A 14,753-nucleotide genomic window follows, 5' to 3' on the forward strand; every position below is an offset into this window, starting at 1 on the left:
ATTTCCACCCTGACTGCTGACTATGATTCTAGTGGCTGTAGGTTTAATTGTTTTAGTTTTCACAGAGGCCCTGTACCCCTCCCTGATGCATTCCCATGGGCTGCAAATGGATGGTTTCATTTTAGAGAGCTATCACATTGCCACAGTGTTGATGTTGTGTTAAGAAATGGAGAATGTTAGCAATGTCATATATAATTTCATATCAGAGGAACATTTCATATAATTCCATGTAAATGAGGGGTTAACACAGTCTAAAATTATTTTATAAGCCTTTCTCATAAGCAGTCACAGTCTTCATGGTGGTATGGATCACTACAGCCCACTTCTTTAAGTCATATACCATCCTGTTGCCTTTTATAATACTCATAATAGTTTGTAGAAGTTGAATAAGCAATTGTTGAAAGAACCGTAAAAAGCATCAGTGTAGAGGTAAGGTATTTTTTATTAGAAAGTCTTCAATGTACACTGTTATTTAAAGTCAGTACTTTAATTTTCATTGTCAAAAGAGGATCCATATTTCATTCAACTTAAACCTTTCTGAGAAAGAGTATCAGCTTTGGAGGATTCTGTTAAAACTTCCTATTTTTTAAAAATGAGATGTTTGTATCTAGAAATCCCCTTGATCACAGGTACATGTGTAGGTATGTGCCTGATTCCCAAAAGATCCTGGAGATTCCACTCAGATGTTTCACCTTTGAGGATTGAGATTTTTTAGACAAGGCCACTATGTAAATTGTGCCTAGAAAGGCCAGGTGTATTTTCTTTAAGCAGTTTCTAGTAACTGGTATCCAGCCTGATGATACCTCTGCACACAAAGCATATTATCACACATCAAAAACCTTGGGGACTTGGTGGATAGTGAAAGTGAAATGCGATCAGGTTACATAAACCACTGATCGATGAATCATAGTTAATGTCATTTTTCTAGAGTAAAAGTCTCCAGAGAGACTCTGAAGCTTTGAACTGCCAGTCAACCTACAGTACATTCGTTGCTTTAAGTTTTCTGAAAGTATGTTCATGAGACAATGTGCCTGGTTAGTGGAAAGCTGATGACCTGATCTCACAACAAATCTCTTTGTGCTTTATAAAGAGGAGGTAGTATATTTAGGTTTTCAATATTTTTTTTTTTTTTACATAGACATTTTATTCTGAAAAGCTGTTTTGACAATTGGAACATCTATGTTTTCTAACATTTAAAACCAGAAGTTTGTGTAACAGAATGTCTTCCAGATTTGTAGCAAATTTTACGAAGAATAAAGGATTTTATGTCTTCATGAAGTTTGCCACAAGACGTGAAAGTTTTGCTAAAACAAAAGCAGAGCCCCCAAATCCATACAAGTGCAAATCAACATGCTAAACTGCTTTCTTAAGGGAGAAACTGTTATGACAGTGTCACTGGTTTAAATAAATAAATCATTATGAGAATAAACAGCAATAATGCTTTGCACATAGACAGTATTATCTCCAAGGTATGGAGTCTGAATGTTTGCTACAAATGACTGTTTACTGTGTTACAGGGGAAAGAATTGAGATGAACATGGGTTAACAGGGATGTGTAGAGTGGCTGGCAAAGCTGAGGATGTAAGACAGATCTAAATTTTTATTCATTTTGTAGCTGATGTGTACTCTGTTGAGGTGAGAGGAAAGGAAATCTTACTGGAAAGTCAAACTACATTTGAATTCAGACTCAAAATGAGCAGAAAATTTTGTACCTGTCTTTGTTTCTGCTTATACAGAGGTAATCATCACCTTAATTTCTTTGGTAAATGCAGATGGATGCTTCCCTACCTGGTTTGAGTAGATCAAGGTCTTACTTATTAATCTCTTCACTGGCCAATGAGACTTTGTGGTTCCCCATGATTGACCTTAGTCTGGTATAACCACTGCCAAAATAAATACATTTTTTATTAAAGGAGGATCAGTTAAATTATTATATATTTCTTTATTTTGCATCCTTCTTCTCTTTCTTTTGAGAGAGTAGGTTCCCAAAATATCTTGAGAAGGTTTGTGGTTTTTTTTAATTTATGCAGGTGCTGTGACCCCTAGGAACAGGTGAAAGGAGAGAAAAATATTGTGAAAGAGCCCGTCTTGTGAGGTTTCTACACTCAATTTTGCTGGTCTGTTTAAAAGTGAAGCTCTTGGAGAGTGCACCCAGATCAGGGCACAATCCTGAGAAGAAAATTCTATGTTACCCTCACAGGAAATTCTCCCCTTAAGCCTCCATTTGACTGGGAGCTGTTCAGCTATCATGGCTGTTCAACTATCACAGCTGTGCACTGCCAGAGCAGCAGATCTCAGGAGATACTACTGAGAAAAAAAAGTGGGTTTAAACATTGCTTGGGTTGTGGTCTGGCTCCAAACTGATGGGGGAAGTGACAGTGAACCTACTCTGAGTCATGCCATTCTTATCTGGGTTGTCGTGCTATGTCCCATGGGATGTGCAATCCATGACTGCTGCCGTGCTCAGTTCTGTGGAGATGTAGTTCACATGTCCAGCTTTTCATGAATTAAATGTGATTGTTCACAACTGGGAAAGAGCTACTTAGTCTTTAGTGTTTTCAAAATAATGTATGGCATTTACAGCGAGGCCAGAAGTGCCTTCTGTGTTCTTGGTAGGTAACTCCTCATGACATACAACATTTGGACTGGGACCAATAATTGCACTTTGCATTTTTAACTGAGAACTTTTTCTGTTTTCCATAAGAACACTGTTTATCCATTTGAATATGCTGTGAGTTGTAAGGGGGTCCTGACCTTAGGCTGGGAGCTGTTGGCTGACAGGCTTTTTAGTTCCTTGCCCGGGATGAGTAGATCTAGAATGGCATTAGGGAGAGAACTAGGATAGGTGTCACCTGACCTGATTTTTATCTGTCTAAAAATTAGTTATCCAGACTAAGCTAGCTCTCTAGAATTTCAAATCCAAGGGAAGGAAGAAGCACCTCCAGAGACCATTTCTTCCCACTTATTTTAGACAGCTGTCTTAAAATGGGATGAATTGCTCTCTGGAAGTATATGACTCTAATGCCTGTTGTGAGCATCTTCACCAAAACTACTTGCTAAGAATAGAGGATTACCCTGATTCTGTACAAATACTTGATGTTCTCAAGGTATTTTCCTTATGCTGAAGCAGTAGAATGATTAGAGCTACCTCTCAAACAAAAGCTACCCAGACAGAAAAATACAGTTGTAGTCTCAGTTGCTCAAGCAGAGGGCTGACAGTGAACTTGATGATAATATGTCCTTCAGGAATCCCATGGAGAAGATGGGAATTCAATATGCTAACACATCATAGACTCTCTATAAGCTTTGTTATCTATTAATTAATCACAACAGAGACCCATACTGAATTCCACATGTATTGAATTTCACATAAATTTATTGAATAGTTAGCTGTGCATTTGTGAACATATGTTAATTTCATATATCTACTCCTCTTTTCTTGGAAAGGTATTTAATTTGTACACGTGGCCAATTGTAAATCACTTAAATTGCATCTTAAAATAACCTCTGGCTTGCTTTTTTCTGATATGGAGGTAAGTATTTAAAGCAAATTGTTAAGTGCCTACTATAAGGTGGTGTTTATTTGGCTGGAAATTTTGATTTCCATTTTTTGTAATTCCTTTGCTGGCTCTGAACCTTCAGCCTTACTCACCCTAAGCTGAAATTACTGTTGAATAAAATAGTGCTACAGAGACTGTAGAACTACACAGTCCTGTATCTGGAAACATATTTTCTATCTCTAGTTAAACTGTAAGAACAAAATCCTAGTACAGACTGACATCACGTGTGATTTGGAGACCACCACGAGGAGGAAACGAAAGCAGTGCTATAGCTCTAACAAAATGCATTTTTTCTGAGGGAGTATGAGGCTTTTCATATATTGCATATATATATATATATATATGCATGTTAATAGCTTTTTACTTGAGAATTTTTCTAATGTGTGAGAACCGAGAAGATACCATATCAGAAATTTGAAATTACAAAGTTTTATTGTAAGATATAACAGGGGAAAACACCTCACTGCCTGCTCTGGTGCAGCACTGAGCAGACCACGATCCTCAGCCACCAGTTGTCTGTAAGGCATCAGTAGAGTGCTTACAAAATGTTTTTCAGTACAGCAGCAGTGTTGCAAATTTGTGAGGCAGAAGCACTGTGTAACAAAAATGCCAAGTATCTTGCTGGTGTGTTGTTTTTCCCCTCCCAGCAACACAACCACACAGGGCATGTGGAAGTCCAGAGAGATTTTCAGCAAGGTTAGAGCTCCCTTGGAAAGCTGAGAAACACTGAAAGTTATACTCAAAAGTTGGGCTTTCATTAATCCCAATCCCACCCTCACCACATGTATTAGACCTTGAATTTAGGATTTCCAGGTGCATTAGTAGATACTTCTGTGAGGGAGACAAACACAAGTGTCAGCAAGAGACTTAAAGTCACAAACGAAGGCTGTCTCAGCACCAATACTTGAAGGTGTATCTACTGATTCTTAGATGTGATGTCTAACGGATTTAATCAAAGTCAAATTATCTCTTCTAGTCACATTAGATAGATCTATTTATGCTTGCTCAAAATAGTCTCTGATTTTGCAGCATCCAGTAATCACTAACACAAACTCATTCCCCTCTTCCCTTTTGACTTTGTGTCACTCTTTGATAGGACACCATCCAAACTGTAAATTACACACTTACGTGGAGTCTTACAATTCCTTTCTTGCTTGTGAGTGCTTTTGAACATCTTCAGTGGACTGGAGTGCCAGCATTTCATGCTCAGAGATCTGACACAGCTGTCAGATCTTGGCCATTTTTTTGTTTTGGCAGGGAAGGGAAAGAGATGGGCTCAATTTTCCTTCTAAGGGCTCAGTCCATGTCTGTCACACCTGAGTGAGTACTCTAAAATGCACAGTTGAAACAATTTGGCAAAGAAACAAATTTGGCAGTAGGTAGACTTGGGTTAATTTTCAACAATGTAGATTAAAAGTCAAAGTTCAAGTGTGTGGTATCAGTCATTTCTTGCAGAAATCTTTTCAAAACTGTAAGTACCTAATTGTTTTGCCATGAGAATATTTTCCTTTGTCTCAGTCTAACATTAGTGTAATTGCATTTGAGTAACAGTTTGAACTGTACCTAGTGAAACAAGATTTCAAAAAGCTTTTTGCAACGAGAAAAATCAATTAGGCAAAAACTCAGCCACTGTAATTGTTCTCTGCATGGTTACCTCATGTGATTTTTAATCCTGTTTGTAAATAAAACTAGGATTTAACAGTTTATCCATATGACTAAGCTGAGCCAAATGGAAGATGAATTTTACATTCAAAGTAGGATGTCCCCTTGGGACTCAGACAAAGCAACTTGCAGAACACTGCTTCTTAAACGTTGAAATCTAGATATTTGTGTGGTTTTGTCCTTTTTATTAGTTAGCTAAAGTGAAACGTGGCTTAAACCTATAAAAGGTTTTTATGGGTTTGCAGGGGACAAATGGGAGCAAACTTAGCAAAGTGAGTGTCTTTTAGACACAAGTCTTCTGAGCACCTGTCTGCCTTTCTGGTTGCCTTTGGAGATTTAGTCCAGCAGTGGAGATGGCTGGAAGAGGCAGTTGTGGTGTCACTGCTGATTTCTTAGCCTGCCATAAATATGTCACCAACTCAGTGCAGAAGCAGAAGGAGGAATTTTACTGACCTCTGAAGTTTCAGTGAACTTTGAAGGCTTGTGAGTGGGATTCAAGAGTAGGTGTTTACATGATAGCTGGTAGGTCAGTCAGAACCTGGGGGCAAACTTTTGCATAACTATACAGTTTTACCTGGCCTGTGCATATAACTCAAGTGATTTGTTACAAAACTTAGTCACTCTGTGACTATCCTAAGCTGTCTCTCCTCTTGCAGCTGGCTAAAAAGATACTGATGGATGTGCACTGAAGGAGATAGTTTCCTTACAGCTCTGCTGATCCTGGGAGTCCAGCTGTGTTCAGGGCTGGCCTGGGCAGTTTAGGTTAGGGCTTGAGACCACAAACATTTGAGGTGACATAACACATCACTGGTGCTCAAATGGGCAGGTTTTGCTCTCTGTCCTTTTCTACTCTGCTTTCACCCTCACTTTGTCCTCTCCTCTCATGTTCTTGGCTCCACTTTTCTGCTCATTTGTTTATGTGAGTCTGTCACCTGTTGAATTGTTCTGTGGGTCAAATCAGCTCACTTTCTGGAAAGCCATCATTTTGCTGCATTAACTTTCTACCTGTTTAATGAGTTAAAGAGGTTTGCAGATGAGTCTGAAGAGCCCAAGAGTGTGAGCAAGGTAAGCAACAGGAATGTACAATGGAGGGCATGTAGATGGCAGAAGGGAGTGGGAGCACAGAAATGGTAGTTTAAGTTCTTACCTGGATATAAAGTGTGGTGTAAATGCACCTGAGCTGAGTTATGCATTTACATTCTCTCTGATAATCTAGGCTGTTAGTCTGTGTTGGTTTCAGTTCCATTTGATCAAGTGTGACTAAAAAAATATTATAAAGCTGGCAAAAACCATCTCAGGAGCAAAGCTGGAAATAGTGATTCTGTCTATTTTGTTATTCAATTTGTGATCTTCATAATTATCCCAGTAAAAAATGGATTGAGATGCACTTTTTTTAAATACCATAATTCATGCTTCGAGGGAAGGTATGAATAAGTAAAGGCAAATGTGGCTTTTTTTTGCCCTCTGTAATTGTATGAGGAGCAGTTTCTGATTCACCAAGACAAACTTGGGCAGAGGTTGCTGACTTGTATCTTGTACCACCAGAAGAGAAAACCTACAGTTAGCCAGATGATGTTCCCTGTGTATGATAGAGAAAAGCAGGGACTGGTATGGTAAGGGGAAGAATCCTGTTTCAAGCTCTTAGGAGCAGAAGAGGACAGACATGGGGGACTGCTATGATGTTTTGGCATCACTGGTGGGCTCCACTCTGAGTAAGGCAGTATTTAGATAATGCATAAATGTTTCCCTGGGACATAAACTTTTATAAACCAAATTGCAAGGAAAGTGCAAAGCTGTACAAGCACAGTTTAGTCCTGTGATTGAACACAGTTTGTGTAAGCATCTGTAAGGAAAGCAGAAATGCAAACTATATATATATCTCATAGATAATTGTCTGAGATGCTGACCACCAACAATTAATTGTGAAGCATTTCCAGGAATGCTGTAATGATGCATTACACTTTTAGAGACTGAAAATGAGAAGGTAGCTATAGAAGGAGTTAATGCCCCTGAATTTGCTAGGAATCAACTTAGTTAGGAAACACATTTGAGAGGATTAACATTGTTGTAGAAATTAATGTTTGAAGAGATTGACCGGGAGGGTGTTGGGTTGAAGAATGTGAAAGGCAATTCAGTCCTCTTGGTGGGGTTGTCAAGTTTGCTTCCCAGCCATGGCTCCGTGAAGTGGAAAACACAGCGAAGAGCAGGTGCTGCAAGATCACACTTGGAAAGTGTGTCCAAGACAAAAAAAGAGGAAATTAACCTGTATCCATCCTGACTATAAGGTAGGGCTCTGACTTGCCCTGGTTTTGTTCAGCTTACCCCATCAGGCAGCAGGGAACTGTATTGAATAACTAGATTTAATGAAGTCTTTGTAGGAGTCCCAAGAATGAAATCTGTTTAACTCATTGTGCTAACCCTCAGAAAAAAACCCCATACTAAATTAAAACCCAGACTTAATTATGCTTAACTGTGCTTTTACAGGTAAGTATATCCAAGTCCCTGGAATATATTGCTCTTTGAACACAATTTTGGAATATATGTAAGATGTGTAAGAAAGCAGGTGGCTTAGCACTACCAGAAGCTTTAATCATCAAATCGGGATGGACATCACTAAAAGGAGGCAGAAAACCAAAGAGGAATATTTTTGCAAGTCTTGGGAGGGGAAGCAGAATGGAGTCTGTTTTGTTTCCATTTAGAACTTAAGTTGGTCCGGTGGTTTTGGTTTTATTTTGTTTCCTTCTAATTCTAATGCTAAGAGATTAATCTCCAATAGAGTTGCTATTAAAAATTAACAAATATACAGTGATGCCAGTGGAAGAAGAGAGGGTTCAAAAGAACATGCAGAGTAGAACTAAATGTCTTTTTTTATGTCTAGCAAGGACAGGGGTAGTATATAAAGACCATGCAGACAGGTATACATCAGTCAAACCTATAGGTCTTTGTAGTTCTGTCTGCCACAGTGGTCAGTGCCAAATGCTTGTGCAGAGGACTGAAAGGCTGTGTTTAGGCTTGCCCTCAGAACATCTCTTTTCTCTGTTCTTTGCTCTCTGGTTGTGTGCTGCTAACAGCTTTCAGTGTCTGATGAGACATAACTGGCTGTACGTTGTTGACATTCCCATATCAAATTATTTTCTTCTGAATAAAATGTATAGGCTTGTTGGTTTTACTGGCATCCAGTTTGCAATTATTCAAGGAAGATGCTCAAACAACAAATCTCTTGGAAGGAATCTTATTTCTTTGCAAACATGAGACATAATTTTTTTCTTCTTTTCTCTCATCTTTTTCAACACTGTAATGGGATCATTGGACAGACTCAGAAACAGACCTCGGGAAAAATTAAAAAAGGCAACATGAAAGAAGCTGAGAAGCCACGTGCAGAGGACAAATTCTGTTGCATTTCCAAGCTGAAGGTACAGAAATATTTTAGTGATTTTGTAGGAACACACACCTGTAATTGCTTGCATTTGCAGTGGTTTCGTAGAAGTTACAACATGGTCTAAATGAATAAATAAACTGTTTCTTTTCTACCCTTATTGCCCTAATCAAGGTCAAACAAGTCTGTAAACAACCATGTGTTGCTTTTGCTGTCCCCGAACTTTACACTCTGTGCTCTGTTGGAGGTATGGTTGACCGCTGCTTTGAAGCCCCACCTCTGACTTTGTGTAATCCCCCCAGTCTGACATGTTTACCATTCCTTCTTAAACCTGTTAAATGAGCCTTACTGGTTGTGACAGGTCAGTAAAAGTTGCCTGTTGATGTACCTTAGACTATTCAAGTTGTCAAGAAATGCTATAAAAGCTTGTAAAATAGTTCGTTTTTCATAGTAATTCAAAGCCCAAAAACATTACTTACGCTTTTTAGCATTTGCAGCGGATGTATTTAAAGATACTATAGATTTAATTTTGTAAATACTGTTTATTAAGAACCCTAAAGTTAAAAGGATTTTGATACCAGTGCATGTATTCATATTCATTTTTCTTTACTGACAATTTGTACTAATTGTCTTATAAAAAGACAATTTCTTTAAACAAAAAGACACTGTTTACTCCTTCTGTTTAAAATCACTTGTTCTGGGCTCGTGACCTGTGGTGAGATGGGAGAGCAGATACTGGGTCGAGTAATTCGGCCAAAGGAAACAATCTTTGCTCTGCAAGTAATTTGTCATTCAGACGAGCAGAGGATGGGAAGGTCTGCGCACCCTGGGCTTGCAGTCCTGCAGGTGGCAATCTTGCAGCAGGCACAGCCTGTCTTGGCCGGAGAAATGGGGCTTGAGGTTTCTAAAGACAGTCTCGGGCAATGGGAGCAGGCGAAGAACAAGGATGTATGATACGGATGCAGGATAGATGATGGGATTTACACACAGTGGAACGCTTCTTTTGTCTGGAAGCACATTTTTGGTGCTAAAAATGGAATATTCATAAATGCATAATTTTGAGTTCTCTATGCATTCCCTTCTTTCCTTCCCAGGTATTTCTACTGGCACTGTCGCTTGCGTTTCTTGGTAAAACGATGTCTGGTGCTTACATGAACAGCATGTACACACAGATAGAGAAACAGTTTAATATCCCAGCTTCTTTGGTGGGGATCATTAATGGAAGCTTTGAAATTGGTAATCTCTCATTTTAATATTTCTTATTATTTGAAAATATAGTTTGTTTGAAAATTCATATTTTTAGCAAATGTCCCAGTTGCTGTACATGTCAACAGTGGTCAACTCTGTCCTTCCTTTTCAGCTAATACTTAACCAGTTATTGTCTTGGAAACTAATAGGACAACTTAAATGAAGAAGTTTAAGATTTAAAAGTAGTTCATCTACTTTATGAGCTTTGTGTTGAATCTTTCTGAACAAAACAAAAAGATTTTATAAGCTTTGTTTGAATTTAAGGTCATAGTTAGCATTTTACAGTTCTTTTGATAGCTTCAAACCTCTCTAAATAGAGATCCTTAGAGGAGGTGTTTTATACCCTGAAAGCCACAGTGTGGGTCTTTAATATCCTTGGCTCAGCTGAAGAAATGATCTGCACAGGCTCATGTGCACAATGGGAGGGGAAGCAAGGCTCCATCTCTCCCTTTTCCTTGTCTCCTATATCTGCATGTGCAAGGGGAAATAAGTGCTGTCAACACTGTGCTGCAGCCTGCAAAGCAGTCTGACAGGGCAGCTCAAAATTATGATAGAGAGGGAGTACTCAGAATGTATTTTTGCATTTGATGAGGATGAGACTGTAAGAAATGTGAAATGGCCAAGATTAAAAAACTGGTATATAAAAGGCTTATTTTAAATAAATTATCCACTTCTATAAACTTGTTGAATGATCATAATAATATTTGAAATTATTAAGAGACATAAATGACTTATTAGGACTGTGTAAATGTACATCTTGAAGTCTCATTCAAGGAACTGGTTAAATACAGTCTGTTTAGCAATCATACATAAAAAAGTTATTATCTTCTTTCCCAGAATGATGCTCATCACTCAGAGACATGATTTTGTTCTTTTGACAAAAAGATCGCTAAATTAGTAGGTGTACAATTACTAAATTGCTATTTTTATGGAGTCTGATTCATAATATGAAACTTGACTCTTTTCTTAGTTGCATAGCAATAAATGAAGAAAGAGAAGATCAACTGATTCTGAAGTGAAAGTAGAGGAGAAGAGAACAAAGATTTTTAGCACATTTGTATTTTTAATGCTACTGGGTACAAAAATACTGGTTTTAAAAAAATTCCCAGTTAGTGAAGTTGATATTAATTTATTATTCCTTTTTTTTCTATGACTGTCATCATGAGTTTATTATTTTCAGTACAGAAGTACTTGGAGATACAATACAAAATAGAGTATCTTGGGGAGAATAACTTCCTAAATCAGCTGTTATTCTGCAGCACTTGGGCCTGTTCTCTATGTAAAGTAGTGGGAAATTTCTTTTATGTGTAGGTGCAGTCAAAAATCTCTCTCACTGTCATCTCTTTTCCATTCTACCTTCTATTCTCATGTTCTTTTCATGTGATGTAAGTTCTCCAAAAAAAGATCACACATAGCAGGGAATTACTGCATTATGTAGGCAGTTCCCTGTCTAGTTACAGCTTTTACAAGACAAGAAAAGAAACAGATGTTGAGCTTACAAGGTATACTTAAATTTGTGTTGCACCTTAAAAGATCTGGGGGTGCCTTGGTGTGTAAATGTGAACCAGGTTCTTTTTGCAGGTAACTTGCTGCTGATAGCATTCGTGAGTTACTTTGGAGCAAAGCTTCACAGACCCAAAATAATTGCTTTGGGCTGCACAGTTCTGTCATTTGGATGTCTTTTGATATCACTTCCTCATTTCCTGTTTGGAAGGTGAGTATTTTGCTTAGCTCACAGCAGCTTCTCTGATCCTTACTTGTGTTAATCCATGAGTCCTTTCACTGAGACAGTGTTTTTTTACTCAGAGAGACATTGCTGAGCATGATTTCTATGTCATAATTGTAGAGCAACTTGGTTTGTTTTGCTTCTGAGATGGCTTCAAAAGTCAGCCATCACTTCCTGAGAGAGTCACCCCTGTGCTGGGCACCTTCCCTTTCCCTTGCCTTCATCCTTGTGCTGCACCTTGTGTGGATTCTCTAAAGAAACAGTGGGCTGTGATATCAATTGTATTACCAGTTCTTATGTACTTTGATGGGCAATACAAGATGATTTTTAGAGATATCTTTGGTCTGGAGCCTGGATCATACCTGATTGCCGAGTTGTCAAAGCCTTTACAAACTGTAATGATTCTTCAACTCCTTTTTCATGGTGTTTAATTGGCTTAACAAAATAATAATGTAGGCTTGTCTATTTTAATCAGTGAGATATTTCTTTCAGAAAGGAAGATCCTCTGATCTTGATATGTCCAATGTGGTACACTCTGCTTAGGGTGTAAATTGGATTAAAATATAAGAAAAGTAGGAGAGAAGATGATGAGGGGGATTCCATTAGTGTGGTTCATAACTCTTCCTGAAGCATCTGTTACAAGATTATATTAGAAACTAGATAAGAGTCTGGGTAAAACACTGCTACATTTCCTTTGTTCCTGGCCTGTTTTGTTACTGAGTCTCAGTTAACTTTTGGCATGGCTTTCCTCCTTCCTTGTAGCTACCCAGTCTTCTCATAGCTAGCTCCATTACTAAATCACAGACATATGAGGTGGTTCTCGTGTGTATCTTCTTAACCTGTACGTGCTTTCCTTTGATTCAAACAGGTACCATATTGAAAGCAGCATTTCACAACGGGAAAATATTTCAGTGATGCCTCTATGCCTTGTTAACCACAGCTTGTTCTCTTTGCCTACAGAGGAGCCATCAACAGGTATGGCTCTTCTTATGTCTGCTAATACATGTCCCTCAGTTTTTATAGTGTCGAAGTAAATAGCTTTTTAATTTTATTAGCAATTACTTCAGGGTCCTGCTTTCGGTCAGTACTTTTTGCAGGCATAAAAAACTAAAGGCTGGGAAATTTCCTGAATTTTTTGTTTCTTTTTTGTGTGACTCCCGAGCTGTAACATTTTTTTCAAGCAGTTTTCACAGTATCCAAACAGCTCAGTTAGCATACCTGGAAGTCACTCTGGGAGTCTATAACATCACGTTATTTTCACAAATATTCCTCTTTTTTACTTGAAATACTATGTTGTGAGGAGGTGGGAAACATATTTGGACGATATGTAAAAGGTATCAGGATTCTCTTTTCTTGTACCACACTGGAGATAAAAGAATGAGAAATAGAGGTAAAACTAAACACAGATCTTGCTTCCTTTTAGAGAAAAGAGAAAATTTTTTAAACTAGGCTAAAACTTAATTGTGGGCCTGAACACAACACTGATTCTAGTGTTTGTGCACTAGAAATGTGCATATGAAGCAAACTACTGTGAAGTCTAACGGGTCAGAGGCAACTATTGAATGATCACACACAAAATTCTTACAGTGAAGGTGGGATTAATTTCCTGACTCCACACAATTCTCACAATGGACATGGGATTAATCTTCTGAGTATACTGAGTATCCTCGGGTAAGGTGATTGTTTCCCTATTGGTTTATGGATGAGCAAGACTGTGATGTTCATACATCTGAGTCCATCTCCTGTGTGAAGCAAAAAGTGGATTGAATTTGACCGCATCTGCATGTGAGTTGCTTCACCCATGTTTTCTGACAGCAACCTGACACTGATACAGGAGATCCAGGCTTAATCTCTGGTCAGTAATACTTTCACTTATGAAGTCATCATTTGCTGCTGACAAAGCTCATTTTTATTTGTTAATGAATTGGCACTGAGAAATTGAAGTATCACAAAGCGGGAGAGAACAGTAGAATCTTTCGAGGCAGACTTGGTGAGAGTGCTTTCAATCCCATAATTCAGATTATTTATGAAGATGTATCCTGGGCTACATCAAAAGAAGTGTGACCAGCAGGTCAAGGGAGATGATTCTCTCCCCTTTATCCCACCCTCATGAGACCCTCACCCGGAGTGCTGTGTCCATCTCTGGGGCCCCCAACATGAGAAGGACATGGAATTGCTGGAGCAAGTCCAGAGGTGGTCATGAAGATGCTCAGAGGGCTGGAGCACCTCTGCTGTGAAGACAGGCTGAGAGTGCTGGAGTTCAATCAGGAGAAGAGAAGGCTCCAGGGAGACATTACAGAATCCTGCCAGTACCTAGAGGGGGCCCATGAGAAAGCTGGAGAGGGACTTTCTTACCATGGCAGGTACTGATGGAACAAGGGGGAATGGCTTTAAACTGAAAGAGGGCAGGTTTACATCACATATAAGGAAGAAATTCTTCACTGTGAGGGTGATGAGGCATTGGAACAGGCTGCCCAGAGAAGTTCATCCAGATTGGATGGGACCTCAAGCAAGCTGTTCTAGTGCGAGTTGTCCCTGCCTATGAGAGGGGGTTTGGAACTAGATGGTCTTTAGGGTCCCTTCCAAACCAAACCCTTCTATGATTCTATGACTGCCAGGAGGTTGGACAAGGTATGGCATGGAGAGGGAAGGGATTTCAACTCTGCTTCAGCAAGTTCATCAGCTTTCTGCAGTTCCAGAGCCTTTTAAGTATTGTGACCAGGTATTTCATGTTTTTTATAGGACAGGCCAACCCACCAAAGTTTAAGCTGTTAGTCAATCTCTTTTCTCTAGATTTTGATTAATAGTTAGAATTAAAACATTAATTCTGACTTCTTATTTTATTTACAGAATGTGAAAAAGAGCCTGGGTCCTTGCTGTGGATATTTGTGATGGTTGGAAACATAGTGCGAGGAATAGGTGAAACTCCCATCATGCCTTTGGGCATTTCCTATTTGGAGGATTTTGCCAAAGCAGAGAATTCACCTTTCTACCTGGGTAAATTTGCCCTATCGTGGTAACTCCCCTCCCCCAAACAAACACACGCATAAAGAAAAGCAAAAGAAAGGATTGTTATGACTCCTTTCAGTCCAACAAAGGAAGAGAAAAGACAGTTTTTATTGCCTGATCAAAATATTATTGTGGAACTTTAACTAGAATATTGTAGACTTTAACTAGAGAT

At 38.8% G+C, this 14,753-nt stretch overlaps 1 protein-coding gene across 6 annotated transcripts in view; it reads left to right on the forward strand.

Annotated features, from left to right (window-relative positions):
• Window positions 1-14,753, forward strand: part of LOC126645133 (solute carrier organic anion transporter family member 1A2-like) — a 45,800-nt gene that overhangs the window by 21,224 nt on the left and 9,823 nt on the right. For 2 of the 6 annotated variants that reach the window (XM_050325179.1, XM_050325180.1), the window contains exons 3-7: window positions 8,537-8,635; window positions 9,693-9,834; window positions 11,428-11,560; window positions 12,441-12,547; window positions 14,423-14,569. In XM_050325179.1, the coding sequence (XP_050181136.1) occupies window positions 8,537-8,635; window positions 9,693-9,834; window positions 11,428-11,560; window positions 12,441-12,547; window positions 14,423-14,569 (628 nt within the window). Of the gene's footprint in view, window positions 1-5,012; window positions 5,032-5,925; window positions 6,288-6,640; window positions 7,508-8,536; window positions 8,636-9,692; window positions 9,835-11,427; window positions 11,561-12,440; window positions 12,548-14,422; window positions 14,570-14,753 lie in introns of those variants that run through there. The other 4 variants (XM_050325183.1, XM_050325185.1, XM_050325184.1 and 1 more) reach the window with 4 other exon arrangements.

The sequence above is a fragment of the Myiozetetes cayanensis genome, unplaced genomic scaffold (genome assembly GCF_022539395.1).
Source record: "Myiozetetes cayanensis isolate MyiCay16 unplaced genomic scaffold, myiCay2020 scf3, whole genome shotgun sequence".
In the NCBI taxonomy this organism is placed as follows: Eukaryota; Metazoa; Chordata; class Aves; order Passeriformes; family Tyrannidae; genus Myiozetetes; species Myiozetetes cayanensis.